A 26,829-nucleotide genomic window follows, 5' to 3' on the forward strand; every position below is an offset into this window, starting at 1 on the left:
TTTGCTTCTTTTAATGAATTCTTTACTTCTTGTTGATTTATTCTAATAATAAATACTTAAAAACAAAATTCAATCCACAATCAACAAAGTACTTAACCAATCAATTTTCGAATCATCCACAATATTCAAACTAAGATAGAAGATTCAGCTTGTGTTTGTTTGCAGCCCTGTAGTTAATGAATTTGCTTTCTTAAAATGAGGTGCAATATAAAATCCAATACTCTTTTCAAAAGCTTAGACGCTAAATAAACTTTCAGTTTAAAGAGTCTTTGAGTGTTTCACCAATCAGCGTACTCCCTTTCAGTTTCAACAAAGAATGGATCAACCAACGTACTTCCTTTCGGTTTCCGCAATCCCAAAAACAAATTAAGCTTAAGTTTACTTAATATCAAATCCACGTAGTGTTTATGATTAAGGAATTTAAAACATCCACGCAGTTCGTATATGCTGTAAGTAAAGAGACTAAGGGAAAGAGAGAGTGAGACCACAATTTTTACTAGGTTCGACTTATACCCCGCCTACGTTCTTGCTTTTGGCAAATCACCAAAGGATTCACTAAAACTAGTTCCTTTGCTGGACGGAACAATACCGTTTACACACTCCTTTAGTAGGTTAAAGCCTGCCTCTACAAACGATATACCCTCGTTCGGTCACTTCTTCAATTAGGTTAGAGCCCGCCTCTCTAAGCGATATCCCCTCGCTTAGCCAACAATCTGAACACCTCAAATCGTCCAAGAACTACAAAAGATATGAAGTAATCACTGCGTACAAAAGCACTCTCAAAGTAGAGTAGATTAGTACAAATTCAGCTCTAGGTACTTTAACAATTTAAATACCAATAAGAAATAGAATTGAAGCTCAAGTGTAGAATTCACCAAGGGTTCCTTGTGATTGAAAAAACTCAATGAGAACCTTAGTTGATGTTTAGTAGCAATTCAGTTGATTTCCCTACAACAAAAGTATGAGCAATATGGAACATTGAGAGAGATTGAGAGATTGAATGCAAGTGTGCTCTGTAATTACCTTAGTTATAATTTCTTGAGATTAAGGAAATATTTATAGGCTTTTTTAGAATTGGTTTCCTTGTTCCCCAAGTTACTTGGAGTGTCCTCCAAGGTTTTATAACGTTCATATTTCAAAAACCGATTTTTAGAAATTTCCTGTTAAGTTCAAAAATTTGAAATCCCGTGGAGTCAATCGGCTGGATAGGTGACTAGGTAGTATATTTCCATAGGGTCAATCGGCTAGACAGGCGGTTGACACCCTTCTGTCTGCCAGAAATTAATCCTGAATAATTGTCAGTCGGCTGGCTCGACACAGTTCAAAATGGGTCAGTCGGCTGGGCACTGTCAGTCGGCTGGGCACTGTCAGTCGGTTGAGTGATTTCAGTTCATTGTGTCAGTCGGCTGGGCAATTAACGTAACTGTTGATTTTTTGTCAGTCGGCTGAGTAAACCTAGTGTTTTTCTGGTCAGTCGGCTGACCAGTCCTCTTTCTGGTTTTTCATTTTTAGTTTTCAAATTTAGTTTTGCTCTCTTACTTTGATTTTTTATAAAACATTTTCTGGGGTTTTAAAATAGGTCTCTTAAGTCCATGTATCCCCTAAAGAGCTTCAACAATATTTCAAAAGATATTTAAATATTAAAGCACTTACATAAAGAGTTCTAAGCCATTTGTCATTCTTAAACACTTAAGTCTTCATGCTTTGATCTGCTACTTGTCTTCAAGCTTTAAGATACTTTGAGCTTTTCATCAAGTTCTCTTTAATATCCATGCTCTCATGATCTTCAAGCTTTAGTCTTTGAATTCATGCCATTTAAGCTTCATATGATTATCTTTCTTTGAAATATAAGCTTTTAACACATTCTCTTTCTTAAACCCTGAAATAAAATTACTCAACAACACATGTTAAAACATCTTTATTTGTTATCATCAAAATAAGATTGAAAAACCTAGTTAGGCCAACAGTAATAACGCATGAAATTCTTTATGAAACTTTAGAAATGGTTAATAAACATAATATTGTAAGTTTTAGTACTAATTTATTACAAATTGAATTCATCTATGTTGTGTATGAGGTGCAACAATTATAATTTAATATGCGTATTAAACATGTTCATAATATATTAGGTGTATTAAATATATTTGGTTAGTATAAATTAAGTTCATAAATCAATTAAATATTGTTTATTATATGAATAAAAATAATTTAGACACGAATAATTAAATAAAGTGGTGTTGCAGAAATTTTGACAGAAATTTTAGCAATTTTGAGGGAATTTGAGATTATGCCCATATCACACTGGAAGTGCTCGCTCTATGATATAGTATCCATGATGAGACCAATCAGCTAGAAAGTGGGGCCTAGTTGATAATTTTGCCATGTTTTCTTCCTATTAAGCACACAGCACACTCTTCATAGAAATAGGGGTGATCTTTGTCATCATTTCATAGTTTATCCATGGAACTTGTGTGTGACCTGTCCCATGCTATTAGGAACTCTTACTGATGTTTAACTTGGGCTAATGCTAAGTAATACATATGAATGATAATTATAATGCAGAATTGCATGTTTGTTCAGAAGTTCACTTAGACACATATCCAACACTTCTTTAAATTTACACTCATTTTATGAATGCATTTTTGACTTTGGACATTCCTTGGCAGTGGGAAAACCAAATGCAGTGAAAGGAGGGTCAATTTTTTGGTTTTAAAAGAACATAACTATTACCTCTTACTCTTTGAGCATGTCACTGTTTTGCCCCTTCATGTGTAAATCTTGGTTTTGCCCCTTCTCCTTGGATGCTTCCTTGATGATTCTCTTAATATTTTCTAAACACAATGATGTATTGTAATATCAGTCTCCTGATATGTGACATATTTTAATATAATGTTTAGCTTATTTTATTCCACAAAAAATTTAATTGCATGGGAGAAAGAATCAAAATATTTTTGTGTTAAAACTCAACTATTATTACTTTAGAAGTTACATTCATAATTTTTATTACAGAAAGGGATAAAGGAATAAGCATGTGAGTGTATATTGGATGTTTTGTGCAACCGCAACAACAATACAGTGACAACAGCTAAGCCTCTATATCAGCTATTTGGGTGAACTACGTGAATCATTTTTCTCCATTCAACTTGATTCAAGGCTATCTTCCCCATTAGATTTATTATCTTTTGCATGTGTAGTCATCAATACTATAAATGTCAAAATGTTAATATGCGTGCATGTGCTTGCCATCCCTGCCATGTCCCCATCAAGCTTTGTCCTGGGATCTTCCATTTTGTTGCATTCATGCTACTACATGTCTTTTCTTATCGTGGCTCATGTTCGTTTGTCTTCCATAGCTACTTATTTTTACCATCCATCACTTTAATTATTTTTTTATATCCTGTACAGAATATGAAGTTGACAATTTTTACTTCTTGTTATATGTTTGGTGATTAATGATGTTCTCGACATTCGTTATCGTCTAAATCTATATAGATACTGGGTTGTGGACAAAGTTGATGGCTATAGGTGATGGACCTTCAGCCCGATTTTCAGTTGCGGGAGATAATTTGGATCCTATGAAGGGTGGCGTTCTTGTGTTTATAGGCGGTTGCAATAAGCATCTTGAGGCACTGGATGACATGTATTACTTATACACAGGTTTAGTTCTTTACTCAACTTTTATTTGACTGAATATTTTCTTCTAAACCTCTTTACGAACCTAGAAAGCATTTGATCTTGGGAATGTGTCAATTACTTAATCCTTACAGTTTTTGTGTGGTTTTAACTTTTATCTTTTTATACAATTCTAGAGCTTGTAAGGGAAAATGGGTCAGATGAGCGAAGCATGGAAAAGTTGTCTATAAGGAAGCGATTGAAGCTAAAGTGTCAGGAACAATATCTTCTTCCTCCAGTACATAATAAAGCTCTGGGTAGAATTGGGACAAATGCTGACATACGCCAACCCATGCCTGTGGCAGTTAATGTTCAACCAAGTGAGAACTTGTCCTCTTTTCCTTAACAATGATCTCGTTGTGCCTAATACAAAACTTGAGGTTATTTTATAAGACAGGCAACTGGCAGTAATCATGTAATTATATGTTCTTCAAAATATCGATTTGGATTCTTTACCCATATAAGACTGCATAATCCTATCTGATGGGTGTACACATAAAATAAATGGCGAAAATATGGATAAAATAAATTTGAATCTTGATTTAAAATTTCGCCTAATATAAATTTTGAGGTTATTCTACTAGTTAGGCAACACGCAGCAGTCATGTAATTATATGTTCTTCAAAATCTCAATCTGGATACTTTACCCTTATAATACTGCAATGCATAATCAGTGTCCATAAATCCTATCTGATGGGTGTACCCATAAAATAGATGGTGAAAAAATGGATAAAATGAATTTGACTCTTGATAACTATTTTCCATTGGATTCTGAAAGTTTTCTTGGAAAATATTGAAGGTATCTGATTTTCCAAGATCATTGAAACTTTCTGCTTTTTCTTCAGAAGCTTTCTCAGACATGGTCCTATTTTATTTTGTTTTGTTTTAGTTTTAGTTTTTGATAGGTAGGTTTTCCCCTATTTCTTGTTAGGAAGATAGTTATAATTGTTATTCATCTCAAATATATAACTTTCTTTTTTCTAAAAATAAATAAAGAATTACTGCTATCTCATTTCATACAGGATAGGATGATAAGCCTGCATAATCCTCAATGTTCCCAGTAGATTATTACCTTTCCCTCCCCACCTTGTTCTCCACAGATTATTTCAAGAAAACTTGATTTGCAAACCCATTAGAAATGCCATCAAAATTTTGAATTGATGTATCTTAAGTTGGTTGTCTTTCCATTGTATCATATCGAATCTTATATATAGGCTGTGCCATATGCACATTGCAAATTTCACTGCCTCCTTTATGCGACAATTATGTTTATATGCAATGCTAGGGGAACTTGTGTTGTTTCCATTGCACTTTAGAATGAGTCCAGTTCCTCTGAAGTGAAACTACAGGTTCAAGTTCCCACAGATGCACCTTACCTTTTTTTTCCTAATAAAACTACAATAAAAAATGGTCATGAACCCTATATCATGTGTGTATTGCTCAACTTACTTCATGCTTATTGCTTTTAGGGATCCTGTTCCCTTTGAAAATAGGATATAAGGATTTTTTTAGCATATGATTTAACAGTTTTAAAGCATTTCAATTCGGTAGCCACTAGAGAGAGAGATTTGGGGTGAAAACATGTTTCAATTCAAGTACAAATAGGCAATAAACAACCTAGTTGACCTTATTCTAACAAATTATGTATAACATCCCAATTGAAGTTTGGAAATGCTTGGTTGATAACAGAATTATATGGTTAACTAATTTATTTAATACAATTGTAAAAACTAAGAAAAATGCCAGATGAATGGAGGAAAAGCACTTTAATACCTATATACAAAAATAAAGGAGATATTCAAAATTGTAATAACTATCGTGGAATTAAACTTACGAGTCATACGATGAAACTATGGGAAAGAGTAGTTGAACAAAGATTAAGATTAGAAACGAAAATCTCAAAAAATAAATTTGGTTTTATGCCTGGGAGATCTACTACAGAAGCTATTTATCTTTTAAGAAGATTAATGGAAAAGTTTAGGGAAAAGAAGAGGGACTTGCATATGATATTTATTGACCTTGAGAAAGCATATGATAGGATACCTAGAGAAGTTCTATGGTGGGTTTTAGAAAAAAAAGGTTTATGTTGTAGGTATACCGATGTCATTAATGATATGTATGATGGAGTAATGACTAGTGTAAGGACTATAGATGGAGAAACTAGAGAATTTCCAATTACCATAGGTGTACATCAAGGATCTGCTTTGTTTCATTATTTTTTTGCTTTAGTGATGGACCAATTGACTAAGAGTATTCAAAAGGAGGTTCCATGGTGTATGTTGTTTGTAGATGATATTGTATTAATTGACGAAACTAGGGATGGAGTAGAGGCTGAGTTAGAATTATGGAGAGAAGCTTTGGAATCTAGAGGCTTTAAGATAAGTAGAAATAAAACAGAATATATGAAATGTGATTTTAGTAATGATAGGAGGAATATTGGAGATAAAGTAAAACTTGATGATGAAGAAATAAATAACATTTGTAGATTTCGATACCTTGGATCTATTATGCAAGGTGAAGGAGAAATTGAAGATGATGTAATGCATAGAGTTAAAGCAGGCTGGGTAAAATGGAGAAGTGCTTTAAGTGTGCTATGTGATCGTAGAATACCCTTAAAATTGAAAGGGAAGTTTTATAGGACAGCTATAAGACCAGCTATGCTATATAAATCGGAATGTTGGGCGACAAAGAAACATAATATCCAAAAAGTAAAAGTTGCCAAGATGAGAATGCTTAGATGGATGAGTTGTATAATATTGAAAGATAAATTAAGGAATGAACATATTCGTGGTAAGTTAGGTGTAGCTCCTATAGAAGATAAGATATGGGAGGGACGACTCAGATGGTATGGACACTTGCAATGTAGGCCTTATAATGCACCTGTGAGGAAGAGTGACTTAGTTACTATGGGGGGCAGTATAAGGGGTAGGGGTAGACCTAAAATAACTTGGGAGGAGATAGTGAGTAAGGATTTAATATCCTTGAATCTATCAAAAGAAATGGTCCATGATCGCATAAATTGGCGGAAAAGGATTCATATAGCCAACCCCACTTAGTGGGACTAAGGCTTGGTTTTGTTGTTGTAGAAGTCATCCATAGTGGGTCAAGTTTATCCATCGAGTTTTGAACTTCCCTCTCTTCAACCATTCTTGCTTTTTGGAAAAAAAACTCAACTCATCAAGTTGGGGAAGGATCAAGGAGGCCATCACCATAAACAAGTTACTTCGCCCTATTAAAAAGTGGCTTGTGGTGCCCTTCAACTCGATTAGTGAAAAGCCGTGAGATGAAAGCAACTTGTACTTCTTGTCAAATGGGGAAGGTATAGGAATTTTCATGTGTCATACTTAACCCTCAAATGAAACAATCCTAGACACCCAAAAAAAATTATCATGAATCTTGAGATAAAGAATGCCACATTTTATGCTCTCCACAATCAAACAATCTTAAGGTAAGCAAGCAATGACGGTGTACCTTCAGATTGGCTGAACCTTCAAATTCAACTTCTTATAGCTTCTTTAGAAACTACATTTGTGTATTTATTGAGATATTTAATTTTATTCCATTACGATTTTTGACAATTAGTCCAGGTTAGAAAGATGTTGATTCTTCTCCAATTTTCATTTTGGTCAACCTTATGGAAGGGGTACATATGGTCAAAATACTAAACTTTCTTTTTCATCCAAATTTCAATCTCTATTTAAGTTACTTGGACCTACTGTCTTAGCATCAACCATTGGTGTTCCTTCATAATCTTCATCTTTTGCTACAACTGCCATGACGTAACTGTGTGGTAGAATGCCTAAAACTTTGGCACTTGAAATACTAAACTGCTGTCTAGATTTAGAAGTTGAACTGGAGTTCTCTTGACTCTTTTAAGGCGTGGTAGCCTGAGCCCCCGAACACCTTTACCCAATTGTCAATTGAGTTTCTTGCATGACACCCTTGCAGTCATTTTGAACTGAAGGGTCTATCTAGCATTAGGAGGATTATGCTGCATATCATCCTTTTTTATCTTAGTAACTGAGCTGCATCCCTAACTATAATAAGATGACAAAGCGATAAAAAGAGGACATATTGTAAGTCTGGATGCAATTGCACTCACTCCTTTCCAACACAAAACATCATCACGTCCTCTTTCAATTCTATAATATTGCGCAGATAGCCATGAGAGAATCTATGAGCATACTCTTCTACATCATATCTTCTTGCCTCAAGCAGAGTTGTAGATGGACATGTTTGGAAGTTGGACCTAATCTCTCTATATATTCTGTTCTAAAATATTTCCACCTGTTCCCATCAATCTAGATTCATACAAATTCAACTGTCACGCATCATTAATGGGCTAACGCTTTCCTATACAATAGTGCGACAGATGGAGAATTCATTGGAAGAGACCAAAGGTTTATTTCAAACACTGCCACAACCCCCCACCTTTTTTGGGAAAAAACCCAATTGGTTCCCCATCTACTTGGGAGATAACGCACTAATGTCACTCCTTTTATCTTTCAACCAAGAGGGTTCAAACTACTAAAAGGGGAATTTAATTGCTTGTTCCTGATTTTAATGGAGATGGGCCTCCCAATGAATTTGATGATTGGCTTTTTGGTTTTGGGAATTATTTCTCGTGGTATGACGTGAATGAAGCTTGAAAATTATATTTGAATGAATCTTGATTTAAGGGAACTGCCTGAATTTTGTGGTCTAAACGACATAAAATATTTCAAAGGAGAAGATATGGAGACATTAGGAATGGAATTTGGTGAAACAAGCTAGAGAACTACACTCTTTTACCACGCTCTTTAAAAGGTATCCTTTGGATGAATAGGTTGGGTATCACTTCCTTTCGTCATTAGTTCATTCTTTCGATTTTTGTTTGGTTGGTTTAGATTTTTTGGTTTTAGTTTATTTTATTATCCTTGTTTTTGATTGACCTGTTTAGATTTGTTTCTTATTTAGCTTTGTTTGGTTTTGTAGTCTGGTTTTGGTTGGTTGTTGGTGTTGTTTTTGGGAGGCATTTAATGTTTTTTATCTGTAATCTCTCAATGCTTGTCTTGTAACCATGGTATTCCTCCGCTACAAGTGAGGGTATATCAATAAATAATTGGAGGTGCCGCCCTCCTTTCTTTTAAAAAAAAAAATTGTTACCTGCTGGGCAAAGCTCACAATTGTAATTTCAACTACCAACGCAGCAGCAATTGTAAACATAACTGCAACAGCAACTGCTGGCTGTAAATCCCTCAATGCAAAATTTCAGAGTTGTCACCAAGGAGTCTAAGATATCCACCTAAGTCTTGACTTCCTATCCTATGTTGATTCTCCACTGCTGGAAATTTTTTTTTCTGCCGAGCTAGGAAGAGGACATGGAAACCATCACCATAGGACAAGACTGCTTGTTGCATCCTGAGTTTTCCCTGAACCAGGTTGAAGCACGTCACTGACTCTTTTCTTTTAAAGCATCATGAATCCTCTTGTGGTGATTGTCTCCTTGGTCCTTTTCTCAACTCTATGGGCTAGAGCTTGTTTTGATTAGGGAATAATTGATATTAGGATGGATCTGACATGAAGTTGAGAATTAGATGGATCAGTTTGACCCTATCTGGATGCCAGTCCTGAAGAATTGGGTTATGGCATTATCCTGAGCGCATAAAGTTATATGTAGATTAGTTTGTTGGAATTATATTTATGTGGAGGTTTATTTTTGAATAGTTTACTGATTTTTTAATAAGTTTAATTAGTTGGGGGTTTGGTTGTAATTTTCTTGGTTGTAACTTCTTCCATTAATAGTCTGTTGTAATGGGTTGCCTATTGGTAGCTGAATTGAAGTAACCGTGTTTAGGCCTTGAAGTCTTTCTCTTCCTCTGGCTTTCATTGTATCCTCTCCTCTAGTTTCTTCTTTCTCCCTCTGTGCTCCCTGGCCTTACCATAATAATGGGTGACTGTTTTTTGCAATACACCTTTCCCTTGACCTTTTTCAATGAATTCTTCATGTGTTGCCTTATCAAATAAAGATTTCCCATCCAAGTATAATTCTGCATTAATCACCATGTTCCTTTATTAATTTATTTGCTTCTTTATTCTTCATGCTGATGTCACCCTGCTGCAGTAAATTCAAAATATATATATAATATCGGCGCCACGTATCACCACTGCTGGCTGACACATGGCAGCCCTCTTCCCCAACCGGGTCAACCCGGTTTGACTCGGGTCAACCTGAGTTGATTTGGTTCAGACCGTTTGAACCGGTCTGACCAGTCCCAAACCACCTGATTCATTTCTTTAATTTAAAAATTGATTTTAAATTGATTTTTAATTATAAAAAATTGGGAAAAGGAGTAAAAAATAAAAAAAAATCTTAAAAATATTAGAAAATCAGTAACATAGCACCAATTTATTTATTTATTGAATCTGCAAAGATAGAATTCATTAAGGGGCACTAAGGGGTGCCACCAATTACAAGAAGAGCCAAAAGGAAAAAGGTTCACCTATAATACAAGGCATCTAAAAATCAAGAATTGTACAAGTTTTCAATATGTACAAATCACTAAACCAGCTGGTAAGGGTGGTAAGCCATATGTCTTGTGAATTGAGAGTGACATAGATGATCCATTGAAAGCTTTTACATCTTTTGCCCTCCACACGATCCAAAAAAATGGTAAGAGGGATCAGAGTGGAGGCCCTTTTCCCTTCTTTGCTTGGGAAAAATGCCTTTCTAGGCCCAGTCTCATTCTCCACTGTCATAACAGAAACCTTTTGCTGTCCTACCAGAACAGTGGTCAGATTTAAAAGATATTTGGCCCTAGTGAAGGAGGATATATTCAATGGATTAAGCTCTTCCTCACAAAAACATCTGTTGACTAAAGTTATCCCCCTTATAGGTTGTTAATACTAAGTATCCTCCCCACAGTTGCCTCTGGCAAAAAGAAACCAGCCCTTGTGGGGCCTAGAGATTTCCTTATAGGTTTCTAGGGGAAATTGTTTCTGGTTTCTGTAGGTTTATTCAAAGAGCGTCCTTGGGCCATAGGGCTCCCCACTTTGCGAGGGTAAGGGGAGGGTTGTCACAGTGTATGCAGATGTTTTAAATTGCGGTAGCGGGTAGCGTAACGTAACGGTAATGGGTGTAACAGAAAGCTGGAGTAGAGGATGTTACATAACAAGAAGCGGGTGTAAGGGCCATGAATTTTTTTGAAGCATGCACAACCTTGTGCATATTAGCGTACTTGCATGTTTTAAGTTTTTACCCCTTCTTAGAAAGAGTTTTAGTGTATTTTGGATCCCTTAGTTGGTGTAACTAAGTTATTTGGTAAGGGCAACAAGTTTACATTTGTTTTAAATCACCATTGATAGAAAAATTACGTGTGTGTGCGTATTTATACTTCTCATTGTTCTTATCTATGATAAATTCTTATGTGTGCTAAATTAATTAATAAAAAAAATACATTATTCACTCCATTAATCTATTAGACACATAAGGTATACGAATAATACAAATATAAAATAGCTAGAAAAGAAAGAAGGCTGAAGTTGAAAAATATAGAACATCAATATCACATTACTAATATTATCAAAAAAAATATTTTCTTAACAAGTTAGTATTTTCAAATTGTTAATTAATGCATCTGTTGTTAGTATTTAAAGAAATAGTAAATTTTTTATCATTGTCATCCTCATTATAATCTTTTCCCCCTCTTGCCACTAGGTGTATTGAGAATGATATATGAAAGAGAGGGAAAAAGTGAGAAGAAAAAGTAAAAAATAAAATAAGTTTTTGCTGTAACAGTCCTGTAGCGGTTACGTAACGACCGTAGCGGCCTTTACATAATGGTCGCGGTCCGTAATGGCCGCTATGGCTGTGATTCTTCTTCCCACGGATTTTGCGTTGTGTAACGGTATCGGTAACCCAAAAAACCGTTACGTAATGGTCGCAACCTTTATTTAAAACCATGAGTCGCACCCTTACCTCTGCTTTTATGCAGAGAGGCTGTTTCCTTGGACTCGAACCTGTTACTAACCAGTCACAGGTTTATTCAACTTTGTGTAATATAAGCTGACTGAAAAGCTGCCATTTTTTTGTTCGGTGGGTTCATTTGCGGTACTATGATAAGGACTCAATAAGACTGGACAAGCAGCCAAAAATATTCAGTGAAAGCTGCCAATCTTGGGTATTTCTCACAAAGAGAATGTCACAGACTACAATCTGCAAGCTGGAAGTGTCTGTTAACCAGAGCATCCTTATCTTGGCCCAAACTGAAAAAGTTAGGACATTTAGTGCTGAGTGGATTTGAAGCTGTGCCATGTGTGATCAAATAAGAAAATATTGCCCTTATCTCCCACTAAAAGGCGAATAAAAGGTGCAGAAGCCTTTCCAATGGTTCCAATTCCATTTACAAGCTCCCACACCATAAGGTTCCCCAACTTCCTTAGGAGTTGATTCATTGTGGTCAAGGCCATAGTTTGTAGCGATACTGTTTCTTCAATAAAATCATTTTCATTCATGAATCTCTACAACCATTTGCTAAGGTAACATTGTTGAACATAGCTGAGAGATTTGAGACCAAGCCACCAGTTTGAATAGGTTGCTTGACAACCCCCCATTCAACTAAGTGGTACTTGAACTCCTTACCTGTGTTTCCCAGAGGAATATTTTCTGATTAAGTATTTTGGCTACCGACCGTGGTACAGGGACAAGGAACATGTAGTGCACAGGAAGAGTTGAAAGAGTAATTCTGAATTTTGATGGGGGTTGATCTTGGTTCTGAAACTCTTTTATCTTTAAAATTAGATAATTCATGGGAAAGATTCCCAATTGCCAGCCCAAAAATTCCTGCTGGAAAATGCCATGTATCCCCCTCACCCATGGGAATTAGCTTACTTGCCTTGTTGATTTTAAATCCTGATGTTGCTTCAAAACAAAGAAGAATACATCTTAAGTTGTGAATTTGTTGAGTTTTTGGCTCACAAGATATTATGATGTTATTTGTGAACAGAAGACGTGAAACTTCCATTTCTCTACCATGTCTTTTGCAGCAAAAGACTCTCAAGGATTGCACTACCATGATAATAACAAAGGGAGGGGGGATTACCTTGTCATAAAATTATGGAGGAGTGAAAGAAACCTGAGGGACAGCTGTTAATGAAAACGGAGAAGGAAGACCTGGTGATACATTGTTGGATCCATTTGCACCATAAACCCCCAAAAACCATTCTTTAAGAACATAGAGAAGAAAGTCCCAACACATATGATCAAAGGCCTTTTTCACAAGTCAAATCTACAATTACCCCCCAACAGAGTACTGACTTCAGAATGTGAATCCAGATTTTCAGAGGCAATAAGGTAACATCTGTTGAGAGTGTTCGGTAAATAGGAAAACCTAAAACAGCAAATATTCCTCTCTCTCTCTCTCTCTCTCTCTCTCTCTCTCTCTCTCTCTCTCTATTTATAATGTGTGGCATGTACACTACAATGACTGTCATACCTTTACTCATGCTTACAAACAAAGCAATAACGTGCAACAATAAATGCCAAAAAACTAAAGTGACCACAGCTCTCCCCCTCAAGATGGAGCATAGATTTCATAGGCTCCTAGCTTGGTACAAGCGTAACACCCCCCTCCCGAAGGGCTTTAGCCAGTAAAGTAATAACCAACAAAGTAATAACCAACTCCAACATGTTCCGTCTGCCATGGAAGAGGGTTTTGGAGGCAATATGGATAGTAGCTTGATTATCACACATCAACTCCCTGGGATGAGAATGTAGAAAACCAAGTTCTACCAACATGCTCTTTAGCTAAACAGGCTTACATGTAGTGGTGGGCCATGGTTAGATACTCTAGCTCAGCACTTGATTGGACCACCATAGTTTGTTTCTTACTTCTCTAGGATACCCAATTACTACCAAGAAAAACTCAATACTCGGTTGTGCATTTGTATATCCCTAAACATGAGTGTGACCTTGATCTTAATGTAAGAGATATCACTTAGGTGCACCTTTGAGGTATCTCAAGATATGAACGATTGCATTGCAATGACTTGTTCTTAGAGAATCAAGAAAATAGCTTACAAAACTTGTTGCAAAAGAGGGGGTTGTAGAGAGGGGGACCGGGGATGATTAAAGGTCTAGAAGTAAGGAGAGAGGGAGTGTTGATTTCCCATCTTTAGTTTGTTGATGATTCCATTTTCTTCCTTGATGATCATAGCCCTTCCTTTAGGACAATTTTGGGTATTCTTCAATTTCGAGTTGGTGTCAGGCCTTAGCATAAATTTGGGGAATAGTGATTTAGCAACTTTGAATGTGCTCGTGGAGAGAGTAAGGGAAAGGGCTACTAAAGTGGGGTGTGGCATTCCATATTGGCCGATGATCTACTTAGGGGTTCCCTTGGCCTATAACCTTGATTCAAGCTTGTCTCTCTAGCATTCTGTTATATTTCCTATATGTTTTTAGGATTCCAATGGGGATTGCTAGCAAGCTTAAGAGAATTATGGGAGCTTTCTATGGTCTAATGGGGGGATTACACGGGCCATTTAGTTGGGGTGAGGTTTGTAGGTCAAAAAAGGAGGGAGGGTTGGGTCTAGGGAAGTTGGTGTCTAAAAACATGACTCTTTTAGCTAAATGGCTATGATGCTTCCCTCTAGAAGAATTGTTCCTTTGGTATAGAGTAATAAGAAGCAAGTTTGGGTTAGATGAGAATGGGTGGATATTGATGTTAGTTTAAGACTTCTTTGGGGAGTCTGTGGAGGTCCATTTCTACAATTTATCCTTCTTTCATCCCTCACAACTAAACTTCAGGTGGGCAGGGGCTCTTGGATCCATTTTTGGAAAGAACTTTGGCTGGTTAATGCATCCTTATCCACTTCATTCCCTCGTGTATTTCAACTGAGCTCCAAGCAAAATAGATCCATATATTTCTTTCTTGGGGATTTGAGGAGCCCATTGGTTTACTAGAATCTCCATTTTAGGAGACTTCTTAATGGTAGGGAGTTGGTGGAGTTGTCTTCTTTGTTACCTCTATTGAATGGGAGTAATCTTTGTTTGGGGCAGGATGTTTGGTCATAGTCTTTGAATCAGTTGAGAGTGTTTTCTTGTAAATCTTTTTTTTTTGAATTCTTGACTCATTCCAATTCTTCTTTTCCCACTCTATTATTTCATCTTAAGAGGCCAAAACTCCTCCAAAATTTAAGGATTTCACCTGTTGGTTGTGCTCAATAAAATCAATACTAATAACTTGCTGAAAATTAGGTACCTTTAAAGGCTCTCTCTCCCCATGTATGCATGCTCTGCTCTGGTCACAAAAATTCTGATAGGGCTTCTCATCTTCTTTTGTGCTGTGAATTTTCTTGGAGAATTTGGAATATGCTTTGATATTTCCAGTGAGAGCTGGGTGTGCCCTTTTTTGGTTGGTGAATTGTTAGCTATTTTTTTCACAGGCTTTGGTAGGAGGAAGGATAAGGCAGTCCCATGGAAGTGTGGAATACTTGCAGTTTTATGGGGGTTATGGTTGTTGCGTAATGCAATTATATTCAATGGTAAGAAATTAGATTGGGCGTTGGTTTGGGATAAAGTTCAGTATTTGACCCCACTGAGGTGCGCTGGTTTGGGATTTTTTAGAGGAAATAGTTTCCACGAGTTACGTAAAGATTGGAAGAACATATTGGCATGCTGATCTTCACTTTTTTTTTCCCTGGATTGTTGCAGGTCATTTTTGGGAGATATCTCATTCTCCCTCATGTGAATTCTCTTCCTATTAATGAAATATTCTTACGCTACTAAAGAAAACATGCATTCTTGTTGCGAAAGATATATTAGGTTAAGTGGCTATGAAATGGTTCAACTTTCCAATGTCGTCATCCAGGGCTAGCCAACAAAACACCCACATCTGACACTAATTTGCTGTGAGCATTCATGGGTGTATGAATAGGTTTGGATCCAAATAGCCAATGTCACCTAAGGTTTGGAACATACTTCCTCTATGACAAAATAGTCCTGTAAGTGATCTGAATACTTCTATACCCAACAAGTATTTGAATGATTCTAAATATTTGGTGTAAAATTTTGTCTCTAGGAAATGCTTCAGGCACTGTTGGTACATTAATCATCGATTCATCATCACTAGTAATCACAGTATCATTCATAATTCATGTAAATAATCCTATGAGCTGCTATGGTGATGATCTACTGCACTCAAGTACTACGACACTGAATTGATCAAATGCAACTACCTTAGTTCAGTGTTGTAGTACTTGAGTTGTCTTGAGCAGCGTGCAGTAGATTGTTGATACAAGAGACATAGCCCGGTGGTTGCTCCATGTAAATCATCAAGTAGGAACGTATTCTTCATGTCTAATTGATGAAAAGGCCAATTGCAAGTGGTAGCTAGAGAGATAACAAAGTCTAAAAGGCTGTAAGATTGGCAATGAGGGAGAATGTGTTAAAATAATCCAACCCACACACCTGAGTATATCCTTTGGCAACATGAAAGGCTTTAGGTGAGCCACAAAGCCATCAGGATTGACCTTCACAGTGCACATCCATCACACCAAACACAAACTTGGTCCTCGGGAGAGCATTTAATCTTTGTTAAATTGCTTCTTCAAATGGAGATTCTATTTAGCTCATCAGGCTGGAATATGTATATTGATATGTTCCCCTGTCTCGCTTTTTTCTTTTGTTCAACTAGTAGATTTGACTTAGGACAGCCTAACGATACATCCAATACCAATGATCTGCGCCTAGAATCCATTGCTAGATCTCTGCTATAGAGAGCTATATAGGCAACAATAAATGTAGTTTGACCTGCCTTTCATTAATTCTTTCATGACAATGTTTCTCATCTGCATGGGTCAAGTGGTGGAATGCCTTCATGTCAAAGGTAGAGCTTGTGCGGCCCTCTTCAAAAGATACGGTTTGATATTTGAATTGGATGAAGGAGAGTGAAGAGGCAGCTAGTCTTTTTGTGAAAGCCTCTTCTTTTTACATCAAGTACATTGGATCAACAGGAAGAGTTACTAGTTCCCAAGTATTAAGGACACATCTCTTCAACCATTGCAATCCTCTACTCGGAGTGGGATGAGGCTTTAGACATTGACTTAGGGGACACATAGCATGAGGGTGACAAGAAATCATAAGAAACAAAACTGGATGCTGGGTGTGGGTGCATTTACCTTTTAGGACTGCAATAGTGAGGTTAATATCATAGGAAGTGGGATCATTAGGCGAAGACATCAAAGGTGTGGCATTAGGATGTGGTGGAGACTCTCTTCCCTTGCGTTATTGCCATGTAGGGGTGTGCAATCGGCTGGTTCGGGCAATTAACCGAATATTTTCGGTTAACTCTTCATTCTAATTGATCGACCGAATTACCCCCTACCCGAACCTTACCTGAATGAGCCGAATTTTTGATTAATTCGGTTAACCGAACTAACCGAATCAAATTATAATTAATTATGGGAAAAAAATATGATTGTATGCTTCAAAATTCAACTTATTAATTTTCAAAAATCATTTCTATTACATCCATGTTATCTTTTATAAAATTTATTTTTTACTTTTATCATATCAATCAACTACTAATACATGGTAAACACTCAAGCTCATAAAATGTAACTCAAGTATTTAACATACAACAAAATCCACCAAAATTCACTCAAATTCAAATTCTCTTGCATATAAATCGTCAAACACTCAAATTCACTTTGAGCAAAATTTGTTGAGTTGCTAGTTTATCATCTGCTTGACTTTGAGCATATAAAGATACAATAACAACAACAAAACCAAGCCTTAGTCCCACTAAGTGGGGTCAACTATATGAATTCTTTTCCGCCAATTTATGCGATCATGGACCATTTCTTTTGATAGATTCAAAGATATTAAATCCTTACTCACTATCTCCTCCCAAGTTATTTTAGGTCTACCCCTACCCCTTCTACTGTCCCCCACAGTAACTAAGTCACTCTTCCTCACAGGTGCACTATACCATCTGAGTCGTCCTTCCCTTTATCTTATCTTCTATAGGAGCTACACCTGACTTACCACGAATATGTTCATTCCTTAATTTATCTTTCAATGTTATACCACTCATCCATCTAAGCATCCTCATCTCGGCAACTTTTACTTTTTGGGTATTTTGTTTTTTCGTCGCCCAATATTCTGATCCATATAGCATAGTTGGTCTTATAGCTGTCCTATAAAACTTCCCTTTCAATTTTAAGGGTATTCTACGATCACATAGCACACTTGAAGAACTTCTCCATTTTACCCAACCTGCTTTAACTCTATGCATTACATCATCTTCAATTTCTCCTTCAGCTTGCATAATAGATCCAAGGTATCGAAATCTACAAGTGCTATTTATTTCTTCATCATCAAGTTTAACTTTGTCTCCAATATTCCTCCTATCATTACTAAAATTACATTTCATATATTCTGTTTTATTTCTACTTATCTTAAAGCCTCTAGATTCCAAAGCTTCTCTCCATAATTCTAACTCAGCCTCTACTCCATCCCTAGTTTCGTCAATTAATACAATATCATCTGCGAACAACATACACCATGGAACCTCCTTTTGAATACTCTTAGTCAATTGGTCCATCACTAAAGCAAAAAGATAAGGACTCAAAGCAGATCCTTGATGTACACCTATGGTAATTGGAAATTCTCTAGTTTCTCCATCTATAGTCTTTACACTAGTCATTACTCCATCGTACATTTCCTTAATGACATCGGTATACCTACAACATACACCCTTTTTTTCTAAAACCGACCATAGAACTTCCCTAGATATCTTATCATATGCTTTTTCAAGGTCAATAAATATCATATGCAAGTCCCTCTTCTTTTCCCTAAACTTTTCCATTAATCTTCTTAAAAGATAAATAGCTTCTGTGGTAGATCTCCCAAGCATAAAACCAAAATGATTTTCTGAGATCTTCGTTTCTAACCTTAATCTTTGTTCAACTACTCTTTCCCATAGTTTCATCGTATGACTCATAAGTTTAATTCCATGATAGTTATTACAATTTTGAATATCTCCTTTATTTTGGTATATAGGTATTAAAGTGTTTTTCCTCCATTCATCTGGCATTTTCTTAGTTTTTACAATTGTATTAAATAAATTAGTTAACCATATAATTCTGTTATCACCCAAGCATTTCCAAATTTCAATTGGGATGTTATCTGGTCCCATAGCTTTCCCATTTTCATCTTTTTTAGTACAAACTTAACTTCGTTAACTCTAATTTTTTCGAATAAATCTTATATTTTTAGTCTTTTCCTCATTTGACAATTCTAAATTGAGGCCTTCTATTTGGTTTTTGTTAAACAACTTACTAAAGTAACTTCGTCATCTTTCTTTAATATCTTCGTCCTTAACCAAGACAATATCATCCTCACTTTTTATACATTTTACATTTCCTAAGTCCTTGTTCTTCCTTTCTCTAGCTTTAGCAAGTTTAAATATATCTCTTTCCCCTTCTTTTGTACCTAATCTATCATACAAACTATTAAATGTTCTATATTTAGCTTCACTAACGGCCCTTTTTGCATCTTTTCTTGCCTCCTTATATTTTTCAAAGTTATCGCTGTTTCTACATTTTTGCCACGTTTTATACCAAATTCTTTTTGTCTTTATGATTTTTTGTACATCTTTATCCCACCACCAACTTTCTTTGCTATTTGAGAATCTTCTCCTTGATTTGCCTAAAATCTCTTTTGCTATCTTTTTAATAGAGCTAGCTAATCTATTCCAAAGAGTATTTGAATCTATCCCATCCTCTAAGGTTCAATCCCCATCTTTGATCATTTTATCTTTAAATTTTATTATATTTTCTCCTTTTAGGTTCCACCATCTAGTTCTCCTACACTGGTTTATTTTATCCTTTTTCTTCCATTTTTTAATGCATATATCTAACACTAAGACTCTATGTTGTGTGGTTAGACTTTTACCTGGAATAACTTTACAATCCTTACACGATCTACCCTCCTAGTTAAAAAAAAATTTATTTGACTTCTATTTTGTCCACTTTTAAAGGTTATTAAGTGTTCTTCTCTCTTCTTAAAGCAAGTATTCATTATACTAAAATCATATGACATAGCAAAGTCTAAGATCATCTCCCCAGACTCATTTCTGTCTCCATATCCATTTCCTCTATGTATCCAGATCCTTTCATAATTTTTATTATCTCTTCCAATGTGTCCATTCAGATCTTCTCCTATAAATATTTTCTCAGTCCCTGGTATGCCTTGTATAATACTATCCATATCTTCCCAAAATTGTCTCTTAAGATTTTCTGCTAAGCCAATTTGAGGAGCATAAGCACTAATGATATTTATTATCTCTTGTCCTAATACCATTTTGATTTTTATAATTCTATCCCTTACTCTAGTTACATCCACAACGCTATCTTTTAAATTTTTTTTTATAATAATGCCTACTCTATTCTTATGTTTTTCTTTTCCAGTATACCAAAGTTTAAAACCTGATTTATCGATTTCTCTAGCTTTCTCCCCCACCCACTTAGTTTCTTGAAGGCAAATTATATTAATTCTTCTTCTAATCATTGTATCCACAATTTCCATGCTTTTACCCGTAAGTGTCCCTATATTCCAAGTTGTTAATCTAATCCTAGTTTCCTGAACTAACATCTTTACCTGCCCACGTCCAGAATGATGCAGGAACCCTCGCATATTTGACACCATACCCGGGTGCCGACACGGCATGTCGCTTCGGGGCGACGATCTAGCCCACCCTCGCCCACTTTTCGCTACACTCGGGTGGTTCAAGTGCAACGCGTCGCTCGTAGGGGACGCCCCAGCAAATATTCGATAAGGATTCATATCATAGTGATCTGACAAATTTTACGCTGGCTGTCAGCTACCTAACGCAACCCTCCATATTGTGCTCGACTCTCGAGAGTTCAAAGTCCCTACTATTATATTACAGACCAAACATGAAATCTAAACTGTTTGTGCAAAATTAAAACAAAAAGCAACATGAAATCTAAACTGTTTCTAAAAACTTAAAACAAAAACTAGAAGAAAAATTGAAATGGCTTCATACATCAGGTACCACTTCATGGCTGTGCTGTAAATATATGAAAATGACAAACCATTAAAATTCCAAGTTTTCAACAATAAGCCAAAATAATAAATTATATATTGTCAATAATGATAATTGATAGCGTGTAATTTCTATGACAAAACTCTTGAGCATAATCTCAATATGAAACTAACCCTTTGTCTTTCTTTGATTGGCTTATTCACCAATTGTGGACTCCAATGCAACCTTTGACAACTCTAAAAAATTATATAGAAGCACTTGTAAGTTATAATAATTAATCATTCAATGTACAAATGAAAATTTTTGACAATATATAAATATAATATTACCTTTTTTTGTATTTTCAAGGTCATGAAGCCTTCTTCAACCTTAATTGGACTAGATGAGCCCCGGATCCAATCTTGCATACATATAAGAGCTTGCACAATTTTAGGGGTCAAAGAACACCTAAAGGCGTCAAGAACACCGCCCCGGTGCTAAAAGCAGGCTCCAAAGCAACTATGGAGTTGGGTGCTACTAAGATGTCATGAGCCATATGTGAAAGGATGGGAAACCTTGGACTATTTAACTTCCACCACTCCAAAATATCAAAGCCCTCCACATCCTTTTCACAATCTTTCCCCAAATACCTATCCAAGTCTGATTTGTTATCTCCGCCTCCAATTTGATTCTTGAACTTTTGTTGTGCTTCCCTTTGACGAGTGGAGCTTAAAGTTTCACTTCTGCTTGATTCTTCATTTTTAGAGTGTGACAACCTCTTATACTCAACAAACAGTTCAAATGTGGTATCCTTAACCTTTTTCCCGATCAATAACCTTTGTCACCTTCATACATCGTAAAAAGAGCATATTGCACAAATTCCAACTTATGTCTAGGTTCAAGAGCAAATGCAACAAAAATCAACATATTCATTTTCTCAATGTTTCCCCAATACTTCTTGTATTTTTCCTTCATTTTCGTACTTATTAAACTCAACTCCAAGTCATCACTACTTTCCCACTCTTTTAGAAGACAATTAATCCCGCTAATTTCATCAAAAAAGGTATTACTTGTAACATACAAAGAACCTAAAATTCGTAAAGTGAGGTCATAGAAGTGTTCCAAAAACATCACAAACTTTCTAAGTTTTTCCCTATCAAATCTATTTGGTGTGCCATCCCTAGCCTCAAGCTCAGTTGTAAAAAAAGGATCTTCATCCCTAAACCTATCAAAAACTATTTCATATCTTTGAGCTATGTTTAGCATCATATAAGTAGAATTCCATTGAGTGCTAACATCTAGGCATTACATCTTTTTGCATTCTACTTTTTCTAATTTTGCACAACGCTTGAAATTTTTCAATCTAGCTGGTGAATGCCCAACATATTTGACTGCATCCCTAACACGAGCAGTCCCCCCTTTCTTTCAAACCATCTTGCACAACTAGGTTAATTATATGTGAAATGCATCTCATGTGAATGAATTTACCCCCTAGAATGTCCTTTCTCCAATTTGAAAATTTTCTTTTTATGTAGGCAATTGCACCATCATTTGAACTTGCATTATCTACTATCAAAGTAAACACATTGTCAACTCCCCAGTCAAGCTAACACCTCTCAATAGCCATACCTATCTCCTCACCTATATGACTAGAAATTGGGCGAAAGTTAATTATCTTTTTGTTTAATTTTCAATCATCTTCTATAAAGTGTGTAGTCAAATACATATAATTCACCTTTTGCAAGGAAGTCCATGCGTCAATTGTGAAACTAACCCTTTGAGAGGAGGTTTTCAAAAACTTTTTCAACTTTAACCTCTCTTCCATGTAAAGGTCATAACAATCCCTAGAAATTGTTCATCTTGATGGAACTCAAAAATGAGAGCATGCAACTTTGATAAGATGTTTGAACCCCATATTCTTTACAAATTTAAATGGCAATTCATCAACAATAACCATATAAGATAATGCCTTTCAAATTGCTTCTTGGTCAAACTTCCAATTTGTAAGAATTGCCTCTGAGCCCTCTACATTTTTTGAAGCTAGTTGATAATTTAGTTGTGTCTGTTTTGTTTCTTCAAAATATGTATTTTATGGACATCTAACCATATGATATCTAAGTGTGTGCGTACCATTCTTTTTAGGATCAACATAGTTTTCAATATGACAATAATGACACTTACCCTTAGTTTCACCGGGCGCAATCACAAATTTAATGAAGTGATCCCACACAGCCACACTTAAGATCTTGTTCCCATTCTCTTCCTTGTTTTTTGATTAGATTCAGTGGGATGATTAGTACACTCTCACTTATGCTTGGATTTGAAGGTTGATCTTAGGAAGCTCCTTGCGTAGTTTTTGCATCCTCCAACACATCCGCCTCCACCTCCACCTCCACCTCCATAGGCAAGTCATTACTTATTTTTCCTTTAATGTTTGAAAAAAAAAAAGAAAAAAGTAAAGCGCAATCATAAATAAGAACTCTCAAATGGGTTAAAACAATTTCAAATTCAAATTGACTTAGCTGCGCTAAGTCCTTTAAGTTCACAGTTGATTGTTTACCTCAATGAGAATGATAATTCATACAAAAACCTTGTAGTTGGTATTTTTAGGTTTTTGAAAACACTTAGTAAGAGAAAAATGATCCAGAGAACGAAGCAAATGAGAATTAAAAATTTACGGGACAATAAGGCAAAGACATCCAAATTCCATATGCTAACATCCACTTCATATGAAGGTTGAAAAAAATCTAACAAATTAAGAAGCAAAGAAAGCTCTTTTGCACCCCATATCATTGAGGTATCCGAGAAAAGTGAAAACCTAATAAAAGCATGTACGATGCTGATGGCTTGCTTCAAGTTTTCATTGACAATTCTCATTCTGACCTAATGTTCTTGGAAAATAGGCTTTGTTTCTATAACACCATTTCTGCAAAATAGCTGATTGCTTGACAAAAACACACAGGCAGATGAGACCATGCACAAGGGATTCATCTGTTTGAGCAGAGAATGGGAGCATCAAATATATAATTCCTCACTTAGATGAATTTAATGTCATCATCAAACCAGGATAACAAATATTAAAGTAGGTAGAAACAAAAGATCAGCACAAGATTCACAAATTTAATTGTACAGAATGCAGATATGGCATAAATCTCAAATCTAATAACTTTAGACTTTGAGTCTGAGAGGTGCTCAGGCGATGACCACAGTGACGGCTAGGGTGAGGGTCATGGGCTCACGGCGAGGGCTAGGGCAATGACATGGTGATTGGTGACGGATGGACTATGGAGGCTTGAAGTCTCGATTCTTGAAGAGTCGATGGAGTGATGGACGTTGGTTGCTCGTCACTGGACGACTGGGAAGTTATCCCTGGCCGAGTGGGAAGTTGGGAACTTGGGAACCCTACTTCCCAAAGGCAAAATGTGGAATGGGAAGTTTGGAATCGTCGAATCTGTGGAGTAGAGGCGACTCAAACTCTTGAAGGGCGGAGGTTGCTTGGTTGGCGATCGTTGTGGAGGCTCACTAGATCAGGAATCAGGATGGCTGGAGACTGGAGTCGCTGGATGCTTGAGGGTGAAGGGAGTGAGGGACTCAATGGAGTGCCCGGTCTGCCCTGCCGAATGCCGAGTGTGGTCTGTGTGGAGTGGAGTGGAAGACTCTCGAAGAAGTTGTGGAACCCTAAATCCCAAATTATAAATTATATAATTTATATTTAATTATTAATTAATCATATAATTCAGTTAAATCGGTTAACTAAAATGCAATTTCCCCATAATCGAACCAAAAACCGAATAACCGAATTTATCGAAATATAAAACCGAATTGAACCAAATTAAAAATTAATCGAACCAAACTGAATGAATTTGGTTGGTTATTTCGGTTAATTCGGTTTTCACTGAAGTATGCACACCCCTATTACATGAGGATGGTTCGAGCAACTTGAAGAATTAGATTGAGATGACGACACAAGAGGATTGGGATGAACCAATATACTAGAGTTAAGAGACTGGGTAGAGGAAAGGACTCGTTAAGGTCAATAGGATTCAGGCAGTTGGAGTAATGTGGTGTAGATTCAAAGAAGGTAAGACAAAGAAACGGTGTGAATGAGGATTATAATGATACAACATAGAAGGGCCCTTAACATGGTTGTCCACAAGTAGGTTATTCTCTATTTGTTTTCTTTTGTCTACTTTTGTTCTTTTGAATGCTTCTTGTTGATGGGGATCAAGATGCACCTCGAGTATCTTTCGTGGATATTGTGACACGTGGACGACCACTCGAAGTCCACCATTGATGTGAACTTTATTTGCAGCAATTGAAGCTTCTCTTAGAAGCTAGTTTGGAAAGAGGATGACAGCTTGCAAGTCAAAGAGTCTTGGGTTTTCAAGAAGCATTTATTTCATTTTAAGTACCTAGACTCCACTATCATAATTATTCTAGTTCCTAGGCACCTATTTCCTATGGCAAACCATTTCCTAGGTTCCTCATTTCCTATGTTTTAAATGTTTTATTTTACTTTTGTATTTTCTTTAATGTTTTAAGAAGCAATGTGCAAGTCATGTGCATGTAAGGCTATAAATTTGTCATCACTTGTATTGTAAAAGGCATCTTGCATTATCAATTAAGAAAAGAAGCTTTTGCTTGAACTTGTGAATCTTGTTCCTCTTCTTGTGAGTGATTAGTGTGAGGCTACGTTCCGTCTCCTTGGAGATTGGGTGGTGAGAGACCACGACAACATCAACGTCATCATCAACACTACACACTCACACCTCTTTCATAACTCACGGCCACAACCACCTCAAGCTTCATTCTTGTCTCAAGATTCCTAAGGATCAACAAGCTTGTTCGTGGTGCAATCGAGTACTCGTGTGTCTTGGTGTTTGACATTCTGAATCTTTTGGTAAGGTCATTTCAATTCCTTGTTTGTGACCATCTAAAACAGTCCCTAAAAGTACCTTGTAAGTCTTGAAACTCTACCCAAAGCCTTAATTGAAAAACCTTGTTCATTCTTTTTGAATCTTCCTAGATTTTCAACATGAACATGCTTGCTAGTACCCTGCTTAGGGATATTTCATTTGTACGTTAGGACTTGTGATCTAAGACTTTTTAATATAACATCTTTTAAAGTGAACTTGATTACTTGAATGAAATGATCAACTAAGGGCTTTGAACCAAATCATATATGTTTTCAAAATCTCAACAACTTGTGATCATTAGAATATGTTTGTGATGTTCATGCTTGGTTAATTCAATTCTTCTCATAGATTGTGATATTGTGTGTGTGCTACATAGAGGTTCAACCGTAGGACTAGGACTACTTAGAACTGTCCTACATCATATTGGTATCAGAGCCTAGGTTAGGTTCAGATTTGACCCTGCTTTGTGTGACCAAACACTATTCCAAAGGGCTGCTTTAGTGCTGGCTGAATGCTTCCCCAACCCCTAGGATGTCTACTCGAGCTGAGAATCCTTACCGAGGTCGTATGACTGATGTTGAGAGAGATGCCTCAGTAGATGAGCTTCAAGATCAAGTCCGTGACTTAAATCAAGGGCTAGTTGAGACCCACCAAAGACTAGATAGGTGGGAAGTCCAACTAGTCCATAACTCACCCCAAGACAATTTAGAGCCGCACATTGAGCGAGGCAATGATGATGAACAACCTAGAGAGCCACCTATGCCTCCTAGAGAAAGACCTCCTCTTCCTCCACAAAGGCGAGTGAATCGCCAAGATGACTTTGTTAGGAGACCCCCATGTCATAAGCCCTATACCCAATATTGGGGTGATGAGGACTATGACGTTAATGACTTTCAAGGTAGGAGACCTTACTGTAGGGTCCATCGTGATCCTTACGAGGATGTGATGAGGCAAGTGAAGATAGAGGCCCCCACCTATGATGGATAGATGGACCCTAAAGTCTTCCAAGATTGGTTGACTGAGATGGATTCCTATTTTGACTAGTATAGGATGACTGACCCTCATTGGGTTAAGTTTGCAAAAATGAGGTTGACGGGGCAAGCCAAGCTTTATTGGTTGAATGTCGAGAGGCAAGAGGCGACGTTAGATCATAGGCCTATTGAACATTGGGACCTAATGAAGTATGGGTTAAGGGAGAAGTATGTATCCCTTAG

At 36.5% G+C, this 26,829-nt stretch overlaps 1 protein-coding gene across 3 annotated transcripts in view; it reads left to right on the forward strand.

The window, feature by feature from the left end:
* Positions 1-26,829, forward strand: part of LOC131146738 (uncharacterized) — a 67,007-nt gene that overhangs the window by 3,756 nt on the left and 36,422 nt on the right. For all 3 annotated transcript variants that reach the window (XM_058096502.1, XM_058096504.1, XM_058096503.1), the window contains exons 6-7: positions 3,493-3,657; positions 3,810-3,992. In XM_058096502.1, the coding sequence (XP_057952485.1) occupies positions 3,493-3,657; positions 3,810-3,992 (348 nt within the window). The remainder of the gene's footprint in view (positions 1-3,492; positions 3,658-3,809; positions 3,993-26,829) is intronic.

This window comes from Malania oleifera, chromosome 13, assembly GCF_029873635.1.
Source record: "Malania oleifera isolate guangnan ecotype guangnan chromosome 13, ASM2987363v1, whole genome shotgun sequence".
Lineage (NCBI taxonomy): Eukaryota > Viridiplantae > Streptophyta > Magnoliopsida > Santalales > Ximeniaceae > Malania > Malania oleifera.